The sequence below is a fragment of the Mirounga angustirostris genome, unplaced genomic scaffold (assembly GCF_029215605.1).
Source record: "Mirounga angustirostris isolate CCGP_5_RB_7025 unplaced genomic scaffold, mMirAng1.0.hap1 SCAF_8, whole genome shotgun sequence".
In the NCBI taxonomy this organism is placed as follows: domain Eukaryota; kingdom Metazoa; phylum Chordata; class Mammalia; order Carnivora; family Phocidae; genus Mirounga; species Mirounga angustirostris.
Window position 1 is genome coordinate 41,891,321 of NW_026991716.1, and position 25,429 is coordinate 41,916,749.

At 43.5% G+C, this 25,429-nt stretch overlaps 1 protein-coding gene and 1 pseudogene across 2 annotated transcripts; both read right to left on the bottom strand.

Annotated features, from left to right (window-relative positions):
- Nucleotides 1-1,382: 1,382 nt before the first annotated feature.
- ENPP5 (ectonucleotide pyrophosphatase/phosphodiesterase family member 5) lies at nucleotides 1,383-12,082 on the bottom strand. Of its 2 annotated transcripts, none has more exons than XM_045866976.2 (4): nucleotides 11,968-12,082; nucleotides 8,733-9,596; nucleotides 7,106-7,282; nucleotides 1,383-3,929 (listed from the first exon to the last, which is right to left on the bottom strand). In XM_045866976.2, exons 2-4 carry the CDS (start codon nucleotides 9,559-9,561, stop codon nucleotides 3,502-3,504), a joined length of 1,434 nt encoding a protein of 477 aa, XP_045722932.1. In that variant the 5' UTR covers nucleotides 9,562-9,596; nucleotides 11,968-12,082; the 3' UTR covers nucleotides 1,383-3,501. The 2 variants fall into 2 exon arrangements, with proteins under 2 accessions (XP_045722932.1, XP_045722931.1); XM_045866975.3 differs by having other exon boundaries at nucleotides 11,824-12,023.
- Nucleotides 11,077-11,194, bottom strand: LOC123838100 (U2 spliceosomal RNA; annotated as a pseudogene).
- Nucleotides 12,083-25,429: the final 13,347 nt, after the last annotated feature.

The window sequence follows — 25,429 nt, forward strand, 5'->3', positions numbered from 1 at the left end:
TTAAGCGTCTGCCTTGGGCTCAGGTCGTGATCTCAGGGTCCTGGGATTGAGCCTTCCCCCCTCCTCCCACCTCAGGGGGTATTCTGCTTCTCCCTCTCCCTCTGCCCCTCCCCACCACTCTTGCATGCTCTCTCACAAATAAATGAAATCTTTAAAAAAAATGTCGTATTGATCATTTAGATAACATTTAAAATAGGGGAAGCTATTCTATTGCATTCCAAGTCAGGACAGAGTCCCCTTTAGCCGGAAGGAGGAGGGAGTGCTTGGGAAGAGAACCGAGGATCTTTCTGGAGAACTGGTAATGTTATATTTTCTCTCTCTCCTCTAAAGTGACAGTTACATGGATTTACTCACTTTCTGATAATTGGCCTCATTTACCCTTTGTACACGTTTGAGTATGTTTTACTTTAAGGAAGTTAAAATAAATAATATAGTATTACAAAGAACAGAACAAGCAAGAACTTGGGATAACTAAAAAATATGACTTTTAATGTGTAAAAAAAAAAAATGAAAAGGCTATGGCTTGGAAGATGAAGTCTCTCAAGTGGTATAACAGCAACAGAGTTGGGAAATATTCAAGGAGATAAACAATCAACCAAGTCAGAAGGTTCAACATCCAACTATCATGAGTGCCAAATGCACTGAATTGTGTCCCCTCAACATTCATTCTGTTGAAGTCCTGTCCCGCCCAGTGCGCATCAGATCTGATCCTGGGTCCTGCTTCCAGCTGACATTCCTACGGGCATGCACATCATTCCACAGCTGTCAAGGGGGTTGAACAGTCCCTAAGATCCTTCCCGGCTCTAGGGATTCTCGAGTCTGTCCCCCTTAGGTAATGAACAGCTAGAAAAATTTACCAACTTGAAGAGCTAGTACCTCCATTAGATTTTCTAGAGGTAATAGGTTCTTGTAAGAAACTGAAGTTAACAGGATCCTAGTTTTACCTGAAGAGGTGAGAGAGCATTTTGAAAAGCAGGTTTAAATTTCAATGTCAGGTGGTATAAGGGAGAAGAAATTGCAAAACGTACAGTGAAGACAAATCTTATCAATTAATAGATTGTACAAAATGGTTGATGGGTGATGTTCAGCAAAAATGGCGGGGTTGGGCGGGGGAGGTACTCCATTCTTCTGACCTTAAAAAAATTCTCACAATTTGTAAGATCAGCTAGCCTAAATTTTATTTCTATGTGCTCATTTGTGTTCAGTGCATACAAAGCTTGACCATGCAGATGTGCAGATAAAACAACAAAAAAGCTCTCGAGGTGTGATGCGTGACTAGATGTCCCAGCGAAAGTTAAAATTGTACTTTCCTTCAGGTAAACTCTACTGCTTATATTTTACAGGAAACGAAGTACGTGTAAATAAAAGAAACCATGCAGTAATCCAATATTCAGATCAGAATTTTAATGATTTCATCAATGGTACAGCATTTGCTTTCCTCTTACTACTAAGGCAATTCTAAAATGAATTTAATGCAACAATTTTTTAATGTACAGACAGCATTTAAACAGTAATGCGTTTAAATCGACCAGTTTCATCTTTTGGTCATTATCCTGGCATCTCAGTGATGCTGGTAAAGTTCACAGCTATGCAGCAAGCCAAGAGGAGTGGCCACTGAGGATTCCAAAATGTCTCCTTCAGAGACTTCTTGAGTTTGCCACCTACCATCTAACTTCTCAGCTTTTTAATGCCAGTACCCGTCCAGGAATTCCATTCTATTTGATTAAAAGGCTTTGCAATGAAATGAGAATCAAGGGCCAAACTTCTTTATTGGTATCATTTAAAAAATAACGCATTCGCTTTATTCTAAATAGTACTTAAATTCAACTCTATTTTGAAGGTGAAACGACTTTTGTTCTTTATATCTGCTTTACCTTTTCTTTCTAGAATACCTACACCATTTTACCTAATCATGAGCCAGTTGGTGCATTAATATACACAAAATCACAGTATCATCTATGGGCCATCTGTCTATATAATTTTTTTTTCAAAGAAAGCTGTTCTTTCCAGGGTTTTCTCTTTCCTCTAAGAAACGACAGGTAAACCCTAGGTCCCCCCAACCTGACTACTTCAGAGATCTAAAGCACAGCTTTGGTGGTTGAAACGAGAGGAGCTGAGTGACCATACAGATGTCTGTGAACCTGACTTCATCTTTGATCCCTCTGAGCACCTGGTGAGTGGGTGTCCCACTATTTCAGGAACCGAGGCTATGATCTCAGTTCCTCTTGTTTCAATACCTGTCCCCGCTAAGAGCTATTTCACTGGTTTCTGCCATAAGGCACCCTTCAGCACTGCTCTAGGGACAGTGGGAACATCTCAGACAAGGTCCCACCTAATTTTCCTTCCCTAGCTCCGCACAGCCCTTCTTGTGGATCAAGTGGCCTACATTTTACCTAACATAGCTTGTGCTCTCTTGGGACTGGATCTGCAAATGCTCAAGTCTTAAAGATGCTCGTGCTCTCTTACTACATGTTACCAAAAAGAAAACATTGTTGTATCTTATGTGATTTTTAATGTGATTAATAGTGATTTAGTTTTCAAAGAAGCGAATAACTACAGAACAAGAAGAAAAGCTTATTGCTGGGATGGTCTCCGATGGCTTCTGTTCACAGTAGACTACATAGGAAGGACACGGACTGGACTACATAGGAAGGACACGGATATCACGGTGTCTTCATTATTATAGAATCAGAGCAAAATGACTCCTCAGAAAACAGCAATCATGAATTTCATGACAGATATGGCATGTTTAGAATGAATCCGTCAGTACTTGAAACTTTTTTTTTTTTTTTAAGAAAAATAAAATGAAAACCCATGTCCTTTAGAAAGAAGTATGAGAAGGAATGCCCACAGATGCATCCTGCTGTTGGGAATGCATCTCTCCAAAATTTGATGTACAAAGGTTGTCACATTTAATTTCCAACAGTTTTGACTTTCTTTTTGCACTCCCGGTTTAAGGAGACAGATTTTGACATTTTTCAGGAATTATTTGAAATTTCATTCAGTTTGAACAACAAATAACAAGTATTCTGTGATGTGGGCAGAAAAAAAATTTGTCTTTTTCAACCAAATTATAAGACATAATCGTCAGTAAAGTGCATTTCATATAAAAGTACCCATTAGGAGAGTAATTTAAAGTGCAATACATAAGGTACTTTAATTAGTGCAAAGGTGCTAAATATATATATATTATATGTGCCATGTCCAAATAAAGCAGGATTTTATCTTCCCCTAAGCCAGAGAGAGTAAGAGATTCATACTTCCCCACTTTAATCCTTTGTGGGTATGTGTACTTGGTGTGTGTGTGTGTGTGTGTGTGCACACGCGCGCACACGCTCCTGTCTGTAACTGCCTAATGATGTGTGTGTGTGTGCGTGCACGCGCGCTCCTGTCTCTGTTTATAACTGCCTAATGATCCGGGCAAATGCCTGAAACTGGTTTCCTAGAATCTGAAACCTTTAAACACTGAAATAAGTACACCATCTCCACTTCAAAGCAGCATTAGGCTTGTAACAACGGTTGCGCGATTTCAGCCTGCACGTCCGGTAAGGCAGGTACTTGACTGCGAAGTAAATGTCTACTGAAAATTACAAAAAAGACAATCACCAAAATGCTGCCGAGCGACACCCCCAGGAAATAAGCATAGGGCTCCTCACGCTCGTCTTCTCCGGGCTCCGCGCGGCCACGGACGAGCGTGGGGCTCGGTGCGCGAGGACGCGCTCCCGGGCTTGCGGAGCGGAGCAGATCCCGGACGCTCTCGAGCGACCCGTTGTGCGGCATGCCGGTGACGTTGAGGAGGTGGCAGAGCAGAGGGTACAGATCTGTGGAGCTCATGGCTTCCTTCGTGAAATTCTTCCTGAAGGCAGGACCGTGGGCCAAAAACAGCGGATGCATGTCGGCTAGCGCGTTATCGTAACCGTGGTTGCCTACTGGGAAGGTAACACGAACGAATACGTTAGCCCCCTGGAGGGCATTAAAGACGAAAATAACTGCTGTGCTGTCCAATTCCGAACTTAAATGCAAAGTTTAACTCACTGATCTTTTAAAAGAAAATAATCTTTTAGGAACAATCTCTGCTGCTGTCAACACCATCATGTTGACTTCAGAAAATGAAAAGTCAAAGTGATGACACATCTTTCTCGCAGGCGGAAGCGACCGGGAACAGCAGAGGAGGAGGGGTAACGAGCAAAGCTGAGCCAAGTCAGAGGAAATGAAAGTGATTTTTTCTTTACTTTTCTTTTTTTGGTGGCAGGTAAGCTAATATTCACTACTTGTTAGGTATCTACTTTGTTCCAATTATGTTTTAAAGATGAAGGGATAAAGGTGCTCTTAGTCATAAAGACAGTAAATTCATCATTACCAACAAAAGGGGACACACAATTAATAAAGAAAACAAAAGACACCCCAAAAATCAAACCCCTAGTGACAGCTATAATCCACTACGGATAAATAAAGGTCAGGACTTTTGGGTAAAATCTTGATATTGGTGGTTCAGACCAAAACAATTTAGCACTGTGTGCTTGTGCAGCTACAAATAAAGTAAAAGCTTTAGAAGTCTTCTGATTTATCAAGAGATATAAAATTGAAGCACGAAAACATTTTATTATTATTATTATTTTAAGTAGGCTCCATGCCCAGCATGGAGCCCAATGCGGGGCTTGAACTCACGACCCTGTGATCAAGACCCAAGCTGAGATCAAGAGTCGGACGCTTAACTTACTGAGCCACCCGGACGCCCTACAGGGAACATATTTTGAGAACCATATGCTTTCAGACATCAGGACTTCATTCTCTTGTGGAACTCAGGTTGAGAAGGAATATACTGGCCAACACTTAATTATTTGTGGAAGAAATAATTGTTTCATGTATTTATTTGTTGAAGAAATAATCATGTTGAACATAACATGAATAGGAGCGTTATTAAGGCTTTCTATCAAAAATAGGTCTGACCCATCTATTGTGTAATTGTAGTTCACCACACCAAAATTTCAAGAGAGCCCCTCAGATTTACATTAACTGTAAAAGTACAAATCTCCTCAGAGATAGCAGTCCTTTTTTGAGCAACCCCTCTACCATACGAGCTATCTGCACAGTACATGAGAATCTGAACATATAAAAGTAGCAGTTCTTCTCATGGCCAAAGAAATTTTTTTGAAAGAAATTATTGTTAAGACTGTATTTATTTGACAGAGAGAGAAAGAGAAAGTGAGAGAGAGCACAAGTGGGGGGAGGGGCAAAGGGAGAGGGAGAAGCAGGCTCCCCGTGGAGCAGGGAGCCTGACGCAGGACTCGATCCCAGGACCCTGGGACTGTGATCTGAGCCTAAGGCAGATGCTTCACCGACTGAGCCACCCAGGCGCCCCCAAAAGATTATTTTTTATTTTATTTTATTTATTTATTTTTTAGATTTTTTTTTTTTTATTTATTTGCGAGAGAGAGAATGAGAGACAGAGAGCATGAGAGGGAGGAGGGTCAGAGGGAGAAGGAGACTCCCTGACGAGCAAGGAGCCCGATGCGGGACTCGATCCCGGGACTCCAGGATCATGACCTGAGCTGAAGGCAGTTGCTTAACCAACTGAGCCACCCAGGTGCCCCAAAAGATTATTTTTTAAAGGCTTCCTTAAAACAGCTCCCCTGGTGTGCACAAATATCGGCTTACAGATCATTCTCTGTGTGTAAAACCTGTGTTAAGAGCCAGAAACCAGGCACCCGTATCTGCCACTGTGACTCCCAAGTGTACCACGAACGCCATGGTCAGGCAACCGCTTTTCTTTTTGTCAATAAATACGATAGGAACCCAATTCTACCTCCGGGGACATTTCTGTACATCTCCTAGATATATCACGGACCAAGGCTGAAGAAAGCATCCCTGTGTAGTTTCGATACAATGTGGTTCCTTCATTATCCCGGTAACAGAGGAGAAACAAGTCCCCGGGGAGCTGATCAGTCATCGCGTTAACATCTACGTCCACCAACAAAGGCGCAGGCGTGCAAGGTAGTCCACCAGACGGCAGCTCATATGGGGAAAGTGCTAAGAGCTGAGAAGCACCCACGGGATGATGGCAAGGGATTAGGAACAGCCCCTTGGTCCCCCCGATGGCTGGAGGGACAGAAGGGAGGAGGTGGTGTGACCAGAGCCCAAAGGCCAGGACTGCCCAGTAGGAGCTGAGGCTGTAGAGAGAGAAGTTGTCCAGAGGGAGCTGGGATCACAGAGGAAATGAAGTCAACATGAGCGACATCGCCTAAGACAGAGAATGTGCGGGGCAAATACCCTGGCTTCTTCCCAACTCCTGCCTCCCAAACTCCTGCGGGTGTCTTCTATGATTTTGGCCACATCTAACCAGAAACCAGTTGGCAAAGGAGCCTGGGAAATTTAGTCTGTAGAAGTCAGTCCCCGGCAATACAAAGCGGGGAGTTAAAGAGCAAATAGGCACATGACGGGCCCATTAAAGATGAGTAAAATCCTGTGGATGGCTTTTCCATTTGACTACCTTGTTAGAAGCTATGTAAGAGAAAAATTACACGTTAAGGATGGCAGAAAGCCCCTTCTTGTGCATGTGTGAACTTCAAATGGGATGTCCAATATATTTAAGATTAATCCAGTGGAAATATCTCCAAAATTTTATCACTAGGTATTAGAAAAATACATTTTGATATATGATCCTCCATGCCATTTGCACTTCTTTTTTGCAGTGTTTCCAAGGGTTAAAATAAAGGTGGCCTGTATCTGGTAGAGCCAGAAGGGCATAGGAAACTAGAAAGCTAACAACTGCAAATAAAAATAGAGATTACATTATGAAAGTAGAACATAAAACAGATGCAGAAAATCGTTCCATTTGTAAATTTCCAATTAGGTTTTTCTCAGGAACATGATGGCTATAATTAGCCATTGAGGTCACTCTGCATGTCTTTGGTCTGATGACTTCCAGAGAAATGAATGTTTAGGGACTTACCTCTTTTTAAAGTCCCAAGGATCTGTGATTTGCTATTATTGTAGGACGCCAGTTAAGTTATTTGATTCGTAAATACACTGCTGCATTATTACCGACAGCATCCACTCCAACAAACAACGAGCAGAATGGGAAGAAACGGTGCGACATACTCACACAGAAAGTTATCTGACTTATTCTGTAGAATATACCACCCTTCGTCAGCCACGGCGATGATGGGTTGAATTCGATGGTTGTACTTATAATGCCATCTTTCTGGAATCTCTTCTCTTTTGTAAACAGTAAGATTAGGATGGGCATGAGCTAGGGCTGCATAGACTTCGTCCAATTTACCTCAAAGAGGAAGGATACGGAGAGGCACTCAGAACCAGGCATTCACTGTTACAATCAGAGAAACCACCCAGGCAACAGAGGCCAATGAATATGTCTTCCTGAGGTAAACCACCAGCGGGCAGAACATAGGGAAATACAGCCAGATACCTGAAGACTCTTATCCCCTTGAGGAAAGAATCTTGAGGGGGAAACAGAAATGATTCATCTTCTGCGGGACGTAAATTCACTTTACAGAACTGAGAGGACATTATATAGAACTAGAAATCTCTAATGTAAAGACTTAACTACACACACACACACACACCCCCAATTGGCTGCACTAAGTAAAATGTTTACTCAAATGAAACGAAGGCTAAGTTCTGATAGTTAGGAGCACAGAGAATGTCTGACTGGAGGGTGAGGCAGCACTTGAGAAGGGCAGACCAGAACACAGCTTCTGAAACGAAGAGTTCTTTAACACCCTGGAGGTGTGGCAGAAGTACTCCCTGTAACTGCAAATGCAGCGTCTTTAATCCTTTTCTTGTTTTTCAAATCCATTTGTTGGGGCTTCCTCCCTGCCTCGCAACACCCCAACACAGGACACATTCCAATTTTATAAGGAAAATTGAAGAGTTAATGTGATTTCCTCAAACAACAAAAGACTTGTTATTTGTTAAATTTGTTAAAATTTTAAAAGTTTGTTAAAAAGTTTGTGTGCAGGTGCACATGTATATTTTAACATTCGCTGTTTCATATGATCCTCTTGATTCCCTTGTGAGGGATATAAGGCAATCTGTTCTCTCATTTGATATCTAGATTAACTCTAGATGGTGATAAAACAGAAGTCAGAAGTCTGAGTCTTGCTCTGCACTTCCTTTGTGATCTGGGGAGGTTAAACTTGAGCTAGTTCACCTGTCTTTAAAATAGAAGTAACACTTAGGTGACAACACTTATGAGGCTTTGAGGAAAGGTTTGTAAGAAGTTCAATGTATTGTTATGACTTCCTCAATTTATAATCAGGGAAAAGAAATTTTCAGCTTGACCCATGCTTTCTCCTTCCTCTACTGCACTGCTTCCCTAATAAGCAGGTCCCACAAAAGGATCCATAGTAGGCTAAATTTAGGGCTTCCATAAAATCACTGTAATTGCATGCAAATTCTGTATGTCTCTTTCCATCTCAATTTTTCTGAGAAAGGAGGCTATAGCTTTCATCATCTTTGGTGGTTCCAAGATGGTTTAAATCCATCTGCCATAAATACAGAGAGAACATCAATTTCAAAATTCTTGGGAAAAGTGAAAAATTACATGCTGAGAAAAGAGATTTTGTCTTTTCAGAGTCTAAGGATTACACCCTAGACTATTACCATGACACAGGCAAGTATATTTTGAAGATACAGAAACAAAAATTCTCCATTCAGTTGCACTGGGCACATCCAGCCCCAGCCCCAGATCACCACTCAGTCAGACTTACCTTCTTTTGGCAAGATGGCCGCTACTGGAGATTGGTCAATCAGGATATAGTGGTCTTTATCCAGATACCGATCAAGTTCTATTATCCTTTCCTCAGAACACTGGGTCATTCCGTGATCACTTGTGATGATTAGGTTCAGAATGTTCCACAACTTGGCCTTTTTCAGCATTTGTATGAGATATCCCAACTTGTTGTCAATATCCGAAATGACAGGCCCCATGAGCGGACTCTCAGGTCCCAAGTGGTGGCCCATATCATCAGGGTCTTCCCAATAAAGAAGACCAAGACTTATGGGCTCTTTTGATGTAAACCATTCAATAATCTTGGCAACTCTATCTTCAAATGACACAGACTCATTGTAAGGCATGTAGTGAGTAGGAAAGCTATTATGTATTTTTACATCAGCTCCAGGCCACATGGCTGCACCACTAGAATGTCCTGCTCTCTGATTTGTGATCCATATTGGCGTCGCTTCTTCCCAAAACTCAGAATCATAAATAGTCATGTTATCCAAGGAGAAAGATTTATTCAGAATAGGATCAAACATGTCATTTGCAACAATCCCATGATTCTCTGCAAAGAGGCCAGTTACCAAAGTATAATGGTTAGGGTAGGTCTTTGTGATAAAAATATTAGTAACTTGCTTCACATGAACACCATACTTCATAACATAATGAAAATGGGGTGTTGGCACTCTATATAAGTAATCCCAACGGAATCCATCAAATGAAACGAGTAGAACCTTTTGCTGGTCTGGTTGGAGAGAAAATGTAACTGAGAATATTAGTGCAGCAAGTACGAAGGACCCCCAGAGGAGTTTTGAAGTCATTTTCAAAGTATTTGATCAGTTCAGTGTAAGACAATCTGTATAAAAAAACACATAGAAGTCAATGGCAATATCTTTTTTTTTTTGGTATACCTTACCCAAAACTGACAGTGATGGTACTTAGTAATCCCAGTCATATAATAAATCACAGCCTGGAAGAATTATGTTGCTCCATCTTAAATAAGAGACCTGGGGCTTCCTGTATAATAAAGCTAGGAAATTTAGTTGCATTTTAGAAACTGTTACTTTCCAAGAATTTATCAAAACATTTCTCAAAGTAATTATTTAAGTAAACTCGCCAGATATCATTTTAAAATATAATTTACTTTTGAGAAAAACAAAAACTTTTCAGAAACTTTTGCAGGGGACCCAGACTTCTGACTTCTGGCCAGTAAAGTTTATATAGTCAAATTAATATCTATGAATGTATTTATCATTATGGTTAGACCAACTACAGGAGCCTAGAAACAAGAAAGTACCATTAGTAAATCCAGTAATAATGTTTAAAAAAAAAAAACAACATATACATTTCTATTTTTCAAAGCCAAAGCCTTATGTTTGGTTCATCACGGTTAGGGATATTATTCAAGAAAGAAAATAGATGAACTTGGTTTTTTGAAGTGCCATAAAATTTGTGATACTCAAATATACTTGTGAAATGTAAACTGCATTCATTTATTTCATAATTAAAGCATAGCCTTCCTTAAACTAAAACAGTTTCTGTATGAACAGAAACATAATTCTGAAATTTGGTGTTGATTTTCTGAAAGCTAAAATTCGTCCATATTTCATCTTAGTGATATGTGTGGAAAAGGCACTTGCCAGGATTAAAGACTCCCTTTGGATCAAGGTTGTTGGTTGGTTCATTTTCTTTAAATCTGCATATACATCTAAAAAGCTTTTATTCTACTCAAGAAAGCTAACAAAAGGCAATAGGGATAAACAACACGTAGGTAAATTTTGTGAGCTCTCATTGGGCTTGCAAATCAAGCAAGTATTTTTGGTTCTCTCCTTTTCTTGTCCATTCTTGCATGAAGGTATTTGTAAGCCCACCAAAACTTGGATCTATCCACACTTCTGTGCCAAGAAGTCTCTTGAATTCAGCTTTTGACACCTTGCTAATTTGAATATGCTGAAGATATTTTAAACCTCAAAAACAGATCCTGTCTTGCCTCGCTTGCTATATTATAGGTATAGGTAAATAAAAACTGCTTGGCGTGCTTGCTTTGCTTTCAGATACAGTAATTTTTAACTATGATTTCACCATACCTAGAACATTACTTAAACTGAAATTGCGTTAGGTATTGGTCTCCAGACAATGGTTCAAAAATTAAATTTAAAAACTATTTTTCAAATGGCAATAATGTTTCCAATTCTGGAAGGAACATTTAAAAATCAGTTCCAATAAGGAACGCCAACTATATTTACTAACATCTGGCTGAGGATGCTGTCTCCTCTCCCTTTTCCCTTCTCCTTCACCTTCCTAACACAAGGCAGGAAAGCTGTTATGAAACAAATATAATTTAAGGCTAAAAAAAAAAATCAACTACATGAAACACCTGATTTTCCTCTAAGTAAATTAAACTGATAAGAACAGATACTACACGTGATCTTAGCCAAAAGGCCGAGAATCGCTCCTCTAAGTAAATTAATTCAGCGACTGTGGTAAGTAGGAAAGAACTCATTTCCTGGACAAAAGAAAATAAACAAAGGCTAAGTGTTGTCTACAGCTTAGGAATGTTTGGTAAGAAGAATCAGTATTATCACATCGATGACATAAAGCAATAAAGAGAGAGATGGGGGTGGGGATGAAAGAAATAGCAGATTTCGTTCTTTTCTGCTGCACAAACTGCTGCACAGTGCAGTGAAATCCCTAGTTCTGGGTCCAGATTTCACCGGGCTGCTTTCCAGTTTCTCCACCCCTCCAATCCTTCCCCTACAGGCAGCCTTGGAAATTGAGGGAAGGGGCGCCAAGAAGCGCGGAGAAAGGGCAAGTGAAGGAGGAGTCGGTGTGTTTAGAGGGACTAGACGTCGAGAGAACGATGTAGTGCCCCATCTTTCCCCCTGGGATTCCAACCTAGTCACTGGGCAGGGTCGGGGCGTTGAATACGTTCGCAATTCGCAGACCTCCCGCCCACCGAGGCCGGCAGGTGTCCCCACGTGGGCTGTGTGCGTGTGCAGAGGAAAGGGGGGGGTGGTCTGAGGGGACAACAGGAGCCGTGTGGGTCCCCAGGAGGGAAGCAGCCCACTCCCCTGGTCTCTTACCCTCGCAGCGATCCGGACGGTCCGCGTGAGCTTGGGACAAGAGGACGGAGGGTCAGGAGGGGGGGGGTCCCTCACGCAGACCCGGGGGCAATAGCGAGGAGGTAGCGGAAGCCAGGATCGCCCCTTGAACTTGCAGCGGCTCACCTGCACGCAGCCTCGGCGCGGAGCACCTGACCAGCACCGCCTCCCGGCCGCAGGTCCCGCCTCTTGCCTCCTATTGGCTGGGGTAGGACGGTGCCCTCCGCTGGACCTGCCCAACCAAAGCCGGGCTCTAGGAGTCGCTGCACCGCCTGCCAATCAGCGGGCCTGGGGGCGGGGGGCGGGGGGCGGGCGCTGCCTGCGTCTGGAGGGTGGAGAGGGCACAGCCTGCGGGAGCGGAGGATCGTCGGGAGGCCCCAGGGGTCGCGGAGGCCAACATGGCCGCTGCTGGGTCCTCCCTGAGGTCCCCTGTCTGCCTGGTCACACATCCTCCTGCGGTGTGGCCTTTTCTTGCCGGGCAGTTACGTTGTCGTCGGCGATGTAGAACGATTATAAAGCCCTACCCCAGTGGTTTGTCAACACTCACTGTTGTGGTTGAAAGTACTTTTATTTTCTTATCTGATCTCTCAAGGTTTTTTTGTTACTCTGTTTTTTTCTTATCAAAAATTGGTGACCCCATGCCCTGGACTTTGCTCTGAGGAACACTTGAACGCCCCAGAAAGTCGACGGGACAATGACATTTTAACTCTTTATTAGCTGGTATGACCTGCTTTACCTCAGAAAAATCTGGTTTCGAAGGGTTTAATTTGGTCAGGTCTGCAGCCCCAATGTTGCAGGTTTTTGCAACATAAGCACCAGGTTTTTGCAGTGTAAGGTCTCAGTGGTACCTGAAACCGCTTGAAATCAACCATGCCAGGTTCAGGAGTGGGTTAATCTGCCCAGGGGTGGAGGCTGACCAGCTACTCTGATGGTTTCATCCAGACTGGAGACTCTGCTTCTCAGCTTTGTTTCCAAACACGCAGTCAGACTACAAACATCAGGTCTCATTTCCTCTCTCAGGAAGTCTTCTGGTTTGTTAGGGGCCCTGTTTGTGTGTGGGCAAGGGCATGGTTTGTCAATTCGATCTCAACTATATTTACTATAAGTTGTAACAATGACCTTGAGCTCCCTGGAAGGGTCCCCAGGCCTAATTCTGACCACCCTGCAATGGAAAATAATATGTGCCTGGCTGTCACAATCTAAGTTTAAACATCTAGTTAGCCCATAAAATAGAGCAAAGCCAGTGGCTTTGGCTCCTCCCTGGAGCTCCTGCCCCCCAGCTCCCTGTCTAGTGTACTGGAACTGTAAAATAAATAGACATTCTTGCTGATATTTAAACAAGGCAAACATTTTGGTCATTTTTTTTTCTCTTTCCCTCAACTTCTTGTGGAAGGACAGCCCCTACCCCAATCGCTCCCTTCTGATTGCATCGAACATCCCAAAGGGCATCTGGGCACTCTTCCATGACCTTTTATTTGTAGTAACCTGAATTTATGGTTCTCCACAGGTGGGGTGGGGATTAGAGAGGCTGGTTTCTGTTTTTAGCCAGACCCAGCGACAGTGAAGTTGTACAGTTTGTTCCAAGTTCCTTAAGCCCTGTGCTTTGAAGTTGTCCAAGCTTGGAACGGGGTGGTCCAATATTATAAGCCCTTGTCTCCACACCCCCCTCACTGCCCCAACCAATAGGCCAACCCTGTGTTTTCCCAGACACTCAAAGAACAGTGCATGCTGACTAATGAGCAGGGGGAGTGAAGACCAGACTTTTATCTGGGTCACTGAACGATTTTGGACTCTGTTCAGGTGATGACACTTGGCCTTACTCTGCAAACTTTTTATGGAATGCGTGATTGTGTTCACCAGCTACCCCAGTGATGTAGGCATGGTACAGCTGTTCCCTACGGCACACGATACGGAAAATGACTCAGGAGGAGCTCAGCGAGGGCCAGAGACTCTTCCCAGATCTCCATATGACAACATGTGGTGTTCGACTGATAGGCTTGTTGTATATCTCATGTCAGTAATGGGGGGAAAACAGTCAGGCTTGAATAGTATAAATAGAGTAATGATTATAAAAAAAAAATGGAATTCCTGCTTACATCTGTACCAGGTCTCCTGCCCTGTTGTCTCAACTTCTGTCCTGTTGTAATAACTACTCAGGACATCATGGTGGCATAAGCCGGAACCTGTTACTGTTATTGATGGACTATTCCTTTATTTTATGTTATTGAGTTAAGATAATCATCTTCAAGCTAGTAATATGTTTGTGAGTAATGGAGTATGAGAAGAATCAACTTCTTTCATGAGTTTTGGAGTGAGAAGGGGGGCCCTCTGCCTACCTAAGGAAGTCTGATAGGGGTTTGAGGGCTGGATTATTTTCTTCCTCAGGAGCTGGAAGAGGCTTGTGTGAAAGCTGAAATGTGAAGTGTACTTTATGAAGAAAATAGCCAAGACTGGCTCTGCCACAGAAGTTTTGTTTTTAAAACTAGTGTCTGTCCCGTGGCAGGGGAAATGAACAAATTATTTTACAATGCCTGTAAGGTTGCAATACGTTAAACCACAAAAACTACCAAACTAAAACAAAGTCTATCTCATGATCCTTTATAGACCAGACTGCAAAATGTGGGTCTCACATATTCAATAGCCATAGGTTAGGAACCGTTGGGACTCTGGTTCTGGAATGACCTTGATTCTTGATAAAAAGTAGGTCTTCACTAATTTGGATTTACTAACAGAAGTTCAGCCTGATGAATAAAAAGTTGAATTATAGATTATTCAAGACTTAGTCCAAGTAGTTTATAGCTGTTAGTAATTTAGGCTGCTAATGATATATTTGTACCTATTAAAACTATTTTTTCACACAATTATTATATTTTTTTCCTCAGAAAGCTTTATGTAAGCCAAATATAACCTTCTAAAGTTCTTTGTATTCTTGTATTTCGTAAATTCTGTTTATAGTGTATCATTTTCGTAGGGCTACTGTAACAAACTATGACAAACTAGGTGGCTGACAACAACAGGAATTCATTTTCTCACAGTTTTGGAGACTAGAAGTCTGACATTAAGGTGTTGGCAGGGCCACACTCCCTCCAGAGGCCCTAAGAATCTTTCCTTGTCTCTTCCAGCTTCTGGTGGTTTCTGATGTTCCTCGGCTTGTTGCAGCCAGCTCCATCTGTTGCCTCCATGGCCACGTGGTGGTCTCCTCTGTGTCTTCATATGGCCTCATATAATGACACTAGCCATTGGAATTAAGGCCCACTTTAATCCAGGAGGACCTCATCTAAACAAATCTAATTGCATCTGCAAAGATCCTATTTTCCAATAAGGTCACATTCTGAGGTTCCAGGTGAATGCAAATTTGAGGGAGACATATTCAACCAGTATATGCAGCTAGCAGAATGTTTAATATTTTTTTCAGAATGTTTAATTTTATAGCTCAGCCTAGATCAAAAGTTCATGAAAAATTATGAAAATGGTTCAGATCAAGGAAACTGACAACATCTAGTGCTGAGGAGGATGCCAAGGAACTGCAACTATCATATGTTGCTGGCGGGAATGATATGGCCCCTTTACAAAATGGTTTGGAAGTGTCTTACAAAGTTAAATATTCATGTATCATGTAAGCCAGGAATTCCACTCATGGGTATTTAGACAAGAGAAATGAAGAAGATGACCTCTCAAAACTTGTAACCAAATTTTATTAGCAGCTTTATTCATAACCATTAAAAACTAGAAACAACCCAAATGTCTCTGAACTGTGAATAGATAAACAAATTGTGGTCTATCCAAAAGTGGAATACTGTTCATCGCGAAGAAGGAATGAAGTAGTGATACATACAATCACATGGATGAGTCTCAAAAGCATTTTGTTAAGTGAAAGAAGCCAAATACACATTGGCTATTTCCTGTTTGATTGCATTTATATGACCTTCTAGAAAAGACAAAACGATAAGGACAGAAATCAGATTGGTGGTAAAGGGAGGGCATTGGCTACAAAGGGGCACAAGGGAACTTTCTGATATGAGGGAATTTTGATTGTGATGGTGTCTCTCTGATCGTCTAAGTTTGTCAAAATTCAGAGAATGATACACCTGAAAATATTTCATTCTACCATATGTAAATTTTACCTCAAGAAACAATAGTAGCGAAAAATAAGTCCTAATCTGTGATCACCCGCCCAAAGGTTCATGAATCAGGCCTAGTGGTGTTTGTTTCTTCTTGGTCACTTTTTGGTGTGTCACAGAGTCTATTAGCTCAGTCTGCAGGAGAGCAGAACTTGCAAGTGTAGGAATCCCCTGGGGCCTGGCTCTGCTGGTTTTCATGTTCTCTCACCTTATGGAGTGACGTCTGGGAATTACTCAGCAAAGAAAGAATGATTATTTTCTAGGCTGGGACTGAATGTCATCTGTTGAATAACTCCATCAGTCGTGGATGTACTCATGCAGGCAGAGGGACACTTGTCTTTTGGTCTCTGATTGGAGGCCTATTTTGAAAGACACACTCTCAGTACAAAACTGCGCATGTGTTCGTGGCGCGGGGGGCGAACACACTTAGTCACAGCCACGCCCACCGGTCTTCTTGAAGAATACAGCCAGAGGAAACCTCAGAGCACTTAGCGTAACCTCACCATTTACTTGGAAAAGTACTGGCTTCTCATGGGTGTTACAATTCTGCCAATTTACTGTGAGTGTGGGAGGACCTAAAATATATTGTCCTCCTCCCAGATCAAAAAGACATTTCTTTCCACTCTAGGTATTGTTACATTTAAAATGTACATGTAGACATCCTTTGCAACTAATATGTTGCTTAAGGGTACAATGGGGCCTTTGATAAGTATTACACTTTTTTAAAAAAGATTTTATTTATTTATTTGAGAGAGAGAGCACACAAGCAGGGGGAGGGGCTGAGGGAGAGGGAGAAGCAGGCTCCCCGCTGAGCAGGGAGCCCGATGTAATGCGGGACCCCATCCCTGGACTCTGGGATCATGATCTGAGCCAAAGGCAGACGCTTAATCGACTGAGCCACCCAGGCGCCCCAAGTATTACACTTTACTAAGAGGCAAAGCGGGTACTGATTGCTTCACAGCTCTATGGTTTTTCTCGGAGGGCAGGGTGGGAAAAATCAGGGGAGGCTTCTCCCTGCCCCTTTCCTGCATGGCTCCAATGTCATAATCAGAAATTCATCTCTCTGCCTTATGGCTTTTTTCCCAGGAACCATGTCAGATCCACCTCTATTAGCCATTTACTTACACATGTGTGTGACTAAGTCTCTCAGAATCACTCAAAGCGGCATATTTTGCTGGCGAGAAAGGCCAAGAGGAATGGATCAGTAGGTTGGGCATTTTCTTTTGAGAGATGAGTAAATAGACCAGCACTTAGAGGAAGGTGAAAACAAAAAAAGAAAGGGGAGCCAACCCAAAGCTGACATCTCTCATAACTTGCTTAAGGCAAACTCTGCTCATTAAGCAGCAGACCACTGAAAGGAGGTATAAAGTCACAGGTGACAAAGGGAACATTGGGTTTATGGAGGTGCTTCATGTTTTTCCTTCACTTTTTGGAATAGCCTTTGGTCTAGAGAATTCGTAGTAAATGTCAAGATTCATCAGAAAACTCAACATCTCATGAATTTCCTCATATAAAATCCTTGAGAGCTTTGCTACTCTTCAAGTCACTTTCATCTTTATTCATTTATACCTGTTGTCACCTATTGTCCAATTTCACAAAGGATTCCATCCCCACCTCATCTGAGTGTGAGCCACCTGCTGGCCTCGTTCCTTCTCTGCTCTCTAATGGTGACCCTGTTTCATAGGAGGATCCATCCAGTCAGTGTGAATGGAGTTTTGCTGATTTACTCATCTATTCTTGTTTAGAACGAAAGATGTATGCACGTTTGGATTCATCACTGGTCAGAGTGAGCTCTGCTCACGGTAGTGGGGCACAGTAAACTTGCTGACCCATCTATATACAGATTCAACCTACTATTTTTTAAATAACAGCTATTGAGCTATATATAATCCACATAACATGAAATTCACCCATTTAAAGTATAAAATTCAATGTTAACCGCCATATAAAGTCTCCTTGGCCTGCTTTAACCAAGTGATGTCACTAAAAATGATCATTCTATGGAATTAACCAAATATTCCTTCACAGGACATGAATAGAATAATGAGACCCTTTTACCTTTGTATAGTGCTTAATAGTTTTTGATGTATGTTTTGAACACTTTGCCAACGTTGTTCAGTTTGCTTCTCATGGCCGCTCTCTTATGTTCAGTTGGAACGAGTGACTTAACCAAAGCTACATATTTAAACATTTGAATACAGGGCAAAATATAATAATTTCTAGAAGAGAAGAACAAACAGAAGTAATAGAGAAATACATAGGACTGAGAAATTAGCTCTGACTGAAGAAGACATTGGGATTTCACGGTGGTAGTAGACATGGAGAGGCTTGAAAGACAGGTGGGATTTCAACAGAATAGATGGAACAGAGAAGACTGTAAGCAAAATCATGAGGGGGGAAAGTCCAGGGTATGGGGGTAGCTAATAGAGACCCCCCATGCTAAAAGATCTTGGAAACTGAACTAGGAGTTTGGAGTTGTCCTTGTGGACAGTGGGGGGCAGTTGAAGGTTTCTGTGGGAGGGCACAGTGTGACCAAAGCAGTGAAAATCATGTTTGAATCACCAGTGGTGCTAGGTGGCCCAGGGGCCCAGCAAGCTGACATTGAACTAATGTCACGTTTAATTGACATTGAAATTGACATTGCTTCTTTAACGAATTCATTTGGCAGGAATTGCCAGTTCTCCTGCCATGGCTCAGGCCAACCCATTCTTTGGACTCTCTACTGAAAAATGTAAAGTACTTTGGCTTTTCATTGAGTACGCATTAGGAATCAATGTACTTTTCTTTTCTTGCTTTTTCTTGGTGACATCTATTGGCCTGTTTCTAGTGTACATGCTGTCATGGCATGTTTTCAGTGCCACCCCAATTTTAGGATGTGAACCTGTCATTAAATCACAGCCTTGTGCGTCAGAAGAAATAGGCACGTCAGCACAAATGAATGTATGCTTTCCAGTCGTTTGTGGAAGCAACTTCATTGTCATATGCTGTCAGTTTGTTTGCACATTTTTATTAATCATAAAGTCAATAGAAAAGGAGATGGTACATAAGGCAAGGAAAAAAGTAGGAGGGACATTTTCAAAGTTGCCAGGTACTATAGCCTCATTGAAAAAAAAAGCCAAGTCCACTAGGCAGCTGTATGTAGGACTACGAGGAATTATCGAAGAGATGGGGATTGTGGGATAGTTATAAAGCTGGAATAATGGTCACCCGCACAGGAGGGCAAGTGGGCATGAAACGAGGTAAATAACAATATTACTAAAATTATAATAACAATATCTCTTGTTTAGTGGGAACCAGATACCAGTGCTAACATTGAATTTTATACTTTAAATGGGTGAATTTCATGTTATGTGGATTATAGCTCAATAGCTGTTATTTAAAAAATAGTAGGTTGAATCTGTATATAGATGGGTCAGCAAGTTTACTGTGCCCCACTACCGTGAGCAGGCACTGTGTCAAGCAACACCACAGCCTTGTGAAAGGCAAATAAGTCTTTTCCTATGCCAGCTCAGGAAAAGGGATCTTGGGGATGCTGAGTAACTCATTTAAGATCACGCAACTAGGAAGTGGCAGAACCAGGCTATAAGTTCAGCTCAGTAAGACCCGAAAGTGTGGACATGAGAGAGAGATTCTGGGGACAGACTTGGTCTTCAGACTGACAAGACCTTAGCTCTGTAGGAACCACGCCCAGCTGCTTGTTGACAACGGGTCTGTGGTCTTCACATCGGAGTTGGGGATTCTGGATTTCCTCCTCGGCCTGGAGGTCTTCCGTGGAATGAATCTAAGGGGAGTAGAGCACAGGGGAGGAGTGCCAGGGCCCAGGTCCCCATCTATGGAAGGGGGATTTGGTATTTTGCAGGCCAGTTGAATAACTCAGTTCCATTATCAGGTGATACGGAAACAGGGAGATCTCACAGTCTCTTCTTCAACAGCCAGCACACAGACACTGTGTAAGAGGGTAAGCAAATGGGACTGGAGTGGTTCCCCAGAGAGGAGCCATCTTTAGAATTGAAATGACATTGGGTTAAAGATGGTCACTTTATATTGAAATAAAAGGCAGAGTAGGAGTTCAAAAACCTTGGTGTCTAATCGAATGGAATTCAGCCCACCAAGATTTATCCAGTTACTGTGGAACATCAGCACCAGAGACCAATGCTAAGCCCTCAAATGAGGAGAAAAGCAGTTTGTCCTTACCAGAATTTATATCTATACTAGTTAAGAATCAGTATCTCCATCAAAAGGCATCTGAATGTCTAATCTATCAACATGGTATCCTGCAACATTTCCTCAGGTAAGGGACTAATTTTACTGCAAAGGAGGTGCGGCAGGGGTCACAGAACTCACCAGTTTCACCATATATCCCATCAGCCAGAAGCGACTGGCCCAGTTGAAAAGCACAGTGGCCTCTTAGAGAAGACACCATGAGGGTTAGAGTTTAGGCCTCTGTTTTGGTGTACACATACTAAAATAAAGGCAATATTTGGTGCTATATCCTCAATTGTTAGAGTTCATAGGTCTGGAAACCAAGGTGCGGAAGTAGGAGTGGTCCCTATACTTTTGATCCCACTGACCCATTTGTGGAATTTGCTCTTCCCCTTTTCATAACTTCAGGTGCTGCTAAGTTAAAGATCTCAGTTCCCGGGAGGGGATAAGCCTAGACTAGCAGAGAAATGAAGGGTTCTACTAAATTTGCAGCTATGTCACCATCTGGCCACTTTGGGCTTATACCAGTGGATCAGAAGGGAGTTACGTTAATGGGGGAATAAGTGACTGATTATCTTGAGAGGGGAGATTTGATACCATATAATAGGGACAGGGTGGGGTATGCTTAGCTTCTCAATTTTCTATCTATTTAATCCTTCTTCTTACTGAGATATTTCCTTCTGATTTTCCATTTGACTAATTCATTCTTTAGCTGCATCTATTCTGAAGAAACTAAATAAGCAACCTGATGGGCTGTGTCTCATCAACACATTGATTGACACTGTGGAGACATCAAGACATCAAAGCATTGCAGAGCTGGGCCCTTCCCTCATCCTGTTTTGAATGTCCTGATATAATTTCTGGATTTGGTTGACCCTTCAGATAGTGTTGATGCTTTGGACTTTCTCTGGCCTGAGGACCAAAACAAACAAGGAACGAGACAGTGAAATGATCCAGAAGAAGGACGTCTTCAGGAAGAGGGATGCCTGTGTCTGTGAGTGGGTTCAAGTTTCAAGGCCCTCCCTGGGTTCTCGGTTAGGTTCGGAAAGTCTTGAGAGGAGTGCAGATGGAATTTCTGCAAGCGTACAGCCTGAAGGACAGACTTTCATAATCACGAGGCATGGGGAAGAAAAGAGTACAGAAGAAGTGTTCAGAGAAAAGAAGCATCACCCCGCTTACAGCCTCCTCCATGCTCCATACTAAACTCACTTGTCAGGGAGCTGGGTGGCTCAGTCGGTTAAGCGTCTGACTTTTGGCTTTGGCTTAGGTCATGATTTCAGGGTTGTGAGATCAAGCCCTGCACTGGGGAGTCAGCTTGAGATTCTCCCTCTCCTTCTGTGCCTCCCCTTGCTCTCTCTCTCTCTCTCAAATACATAAATAAATCTTAAACAAAAACAAAACCTCGCTTGTCAGAGGCTGGTGATTCCAAGCCTTTCCTTTTCACGAGTGGCTCACACGCAGTGTTTGTGTCAATCCGTCTGTGCTGCTGCCGTCTTGCTCAGTGAAGAGACTGAAGTTTATTTTTATTTTATTTTTAAGATTTTATTTATTTATTTGACAGAGAGACAGAGAGCACAAGTAGGCAGAGTGGCAGGCAGAGGGAGAGGGAGAAGCAGGCTCTCCGCTGAGCAGGGAGCCAGACGTGGGGCTCAATCCCAGGACCCCAGGATCATGACCCGAGCCGAAGGCAGACGCTTAACCGACTGAGCCACCCAGGCGCCCAAGAGACTGAATTTTAAAGGATTTCTTTAAATCGTAAAGAAATCCAAGACTCTGACTTCTCATCTGTTCTTCAGCAATCCCAGCACAGGTTGTTACTCTAAAATGCCCTTAAGCAGAGAGAAGCCATAAATGCTTTATCGTAGTATCTCTTAAGAAGAAAGTAGCAGAGGATCATATTGAGGGTGTTAGAGATACAAGGCTTGAATAGAAAGGAAAAATTAAAAAAAAAAAAAGCATAAAAATAAAAAAAGCCAGAGTCACAAAGGCGAAGGCTAGTGGTGGTCCCTTCCCTGGCTCTGCTTCTTCCCTGCCCCCTCCCACCCTTTCTCCAGCAGCATCCCGAATGGGCCGGGCTTCTCTGTTGCACATCTTGTGTGTGACTTTTAGATCACACTGGGCTGAGCCAAGTAAGCCAGACTGAGACTGAGATACAGAGTCCAAAGGAAATAATTACTAAAAATTCATGGAACTCAGAGTGATCTCCCTGGCAGCTATATAGGACATAGAAAGAGTGGGTGTCAGTAGGTGATTACTCCTGATTTGGGGGAAAATATGCTTTAGGACTTACATAGACATTGGAATTTATGTTAAGTATAACGTAGTACTACTTACTATGTTCTCTCTATCAATGTTAACTCCGTTTTCTGAAGTGCTCCCTTACAAACGAGGTAAATGAAAGGTTCAGTGACTTGCCCAAAGTCACCCAGCTAGTGAGTGACAGAGCCAGAATTAATCCTGGGGAGGCACACTTGGAACTGCAGAGCTGCTGCAGGTTATTTTAAGCTGCAGGCACTTGAAATTCAACAGATGTAGAAAGAAGCCTTCTCGGAGTTTCCCTTATCCGACCCAGAGCAGAAACTTCTGAGAAATGAGGACTGCCTTAAGATCCACCTTAGGGACAACTTCTACTCCCAAGAGAGCGACCAAGAGTAAACCTGCCATAAATCCCCTCTCTGGGGGAGCAGTACGGTCCTGAAGAAGACAGAAAGACCACTCGCTGTCCCAAACTTCATCTCCTGTTCTTCTAAGACCCATTTGTCTTTCCTAAAGAAACCTATTTGCTCTTCCCGTGGAAGCCTCTTTCCCCTCTCTCTGCCTCTACTAAGTTAGCTGTATAAAGCCTTCCACTTCAGTCATTGAAGGAGCCAGTGACATCGTGTGTGGGCCTCCGTGTGCAAACGAATACACCCTTGGCTCCTGTTAGAATCACCAGTTTAATTGGCAGGCTCATCGTTAAACCTGACGACAGAGGAGAAAGCTTTTCCTCCCCCCCAAAAACCCAGGCATTCTGGCCACAGAACCCATGCTTTGCACGAGGATCGCTCAACTTCAGCACTACAGATATTTGGGACCTGCCCAGGTTTTGTCTGGGGGCTGCCTGTCTGCATTTTGTAGCAGGCCAGCAGCTTCCCCAGCCCCTGCTCACTAGAAGCCATTAGCATCCACCCCTCTTGGTGAGAGCCCAAAATGTCTCCAGACACTGCTAAATGTCCCCGGGTGAGGGGCAACTTCTGGCCCTCGTATGACTCTTCCTATATGTCTCTACTTACTGCTGGAGAACTGCTGCTCATCATGCTGCCACTTTTTGCTCTGTTGTCCCCATTTCTGGGGAGGGTCTTCCTGCTTCTCCTCAGTCAAGGCTCAGTCAGGGGCTCGGTGATTCTGTAACACTCAATGCTAATGATTACTGATACCTCCTGAGATCTTTTTTTTTTTTTTTTTTAAGATTTTATTTATTTATCTGAGACAGAGAGAATGAGAGAGACAGAGAGCACATGAGAGGGGGGAAGGTCAGAGGGAGAAGCAGGCTCCCTGCCGAGCAGGGAGCCCGATGCGGGACTCAATCCAGGGACTCCAGGATCATGATCTGAGCCGGACACAGTCGCTTAACCAACTGAGCCACCCAGGCGCCCGATACCTCCTGAGATCTTACCATGTTCTAGGCAATGCCTAGTCCTTACATGTATTTGCTTATTAATCCTCACAAGATGCCTATGTGGCAGGACATATCTGTGGGATGTGTGAAGTCTGGGGACATGAGAGACTCCATTTTGAAACTCCAGCTTCCTTCCCAACCAATGAGCTCTTGAACTGGGCCCAAAGTGGCAACTGTTTTACAAGCAGCTGTTTATAAAGTTTCCACAGAGCAGCCTGCATTCGGCTCATTTGAGACAGTAAAGTTAAGCAATACACGGTGGGACTGTTTCGATTGATAGCGCCAATAAAATCACCAGTAAAAGATAGCAGTCAGAAGTGGCTCAAGGGCTCAGCACCAGATTAGCAGGTTTTTTCTCTTCGTCATCTAAATCATGTCGTTAGCCCTTCTCCTCCACTTGTCTGTGGGTTTTTTGAGAGCAGATACCAGTGTGTTCCTAATGCCAGCCATACAGCACTCAGCTCAACATTTCTTAAGTGAGTAAGTAAAAAACAGTAAGATTAAACTTGTCCTGGCTCCAAAGGGAAGATGTGTAAACCATGAAGCAGAATGTCCGGGACCTACTCTGATACCGAAATACTCTGCATTAGAAAAACTTGGAGAACAATGTGGGATGGGTGTCTGGATGTTTCTCTGTTTTAAAGCGTATCTTTAAGATTAATTCAAATGGGGGGGGCGGAGCAAGATGGCGGAGGAGTAGGAGACCTGGATTTCGCCTCCTCTCAGGAATTCAGCTGGATAGGGATCAAACCATTCTGAACACCTACAAACTCAACAGGAGATCAAAGAAAAGAAGAGCAACAACTCTCTCATCAGAAAAGCGGCCACTTTCTGGAAGGTAGGACGTGCGGAGAAGTGAATCCGCGGCGATATTCGGGAGGATAGACAGTGGGGGAGGGGCCTCCGTCGGCCGCTTCTGGCAAGTGATAGAGCCGCGGAGCACAAAATCGGAACTTTTAAAAGTCTGCTCCGCCGAGGGACGTCACTCTGGTGGCTAAGCGGGGGGTGGAACCCTCCGGGACAGTGTGGTCTCAGGACCCTCGGGGTCACAGAAAGACCGGGGGTCCCTGAGTGTGGCCGAGCTCCCAGGTAATGGAGCGGGGAAGCCGGCTGCAGAGGCAGAGCCCAGGCGCGGGCTCTCAGCTCGGGGTGGCCATGAACCGTGATCCGCGGCCCAGTCGGGCCCCTGCTCCTCCAGCAGGGACCCAACAAGCGGCAGATCCGGGGAGACTCACCTTCCTCCCCCGGGAGGAGCCGCACGGGAGTGCACCGCAGGGATCTGCTGGGTTTGGAGACTCCACCCGGGGTCGGGTGCCAGAGAGAGAAACGCGCGGTCACAGGCCGGGTGAGCACGGAGTGCGGCCGGAGACCGGGGAGACGGGAGGGACTGACGGCTTTTTCCTGGGGGCGCACTGAGGAGGGGGCCCCGAGTTCTCGGCTCCTCCGGGGCGGAGATTGGGAGGCCGCCATCTTCACTCTCCGCCTCCAAAGCTGGACGGAAAGCTCGCAGGGAACAAAAGCCCCGGAGAGCAAACCCGAGCAGATTACTTAGCCGGGAGGGGGCAAGGGCGGGGCACTTCCGCCTCCGGCAAAGACATTTGGGAAC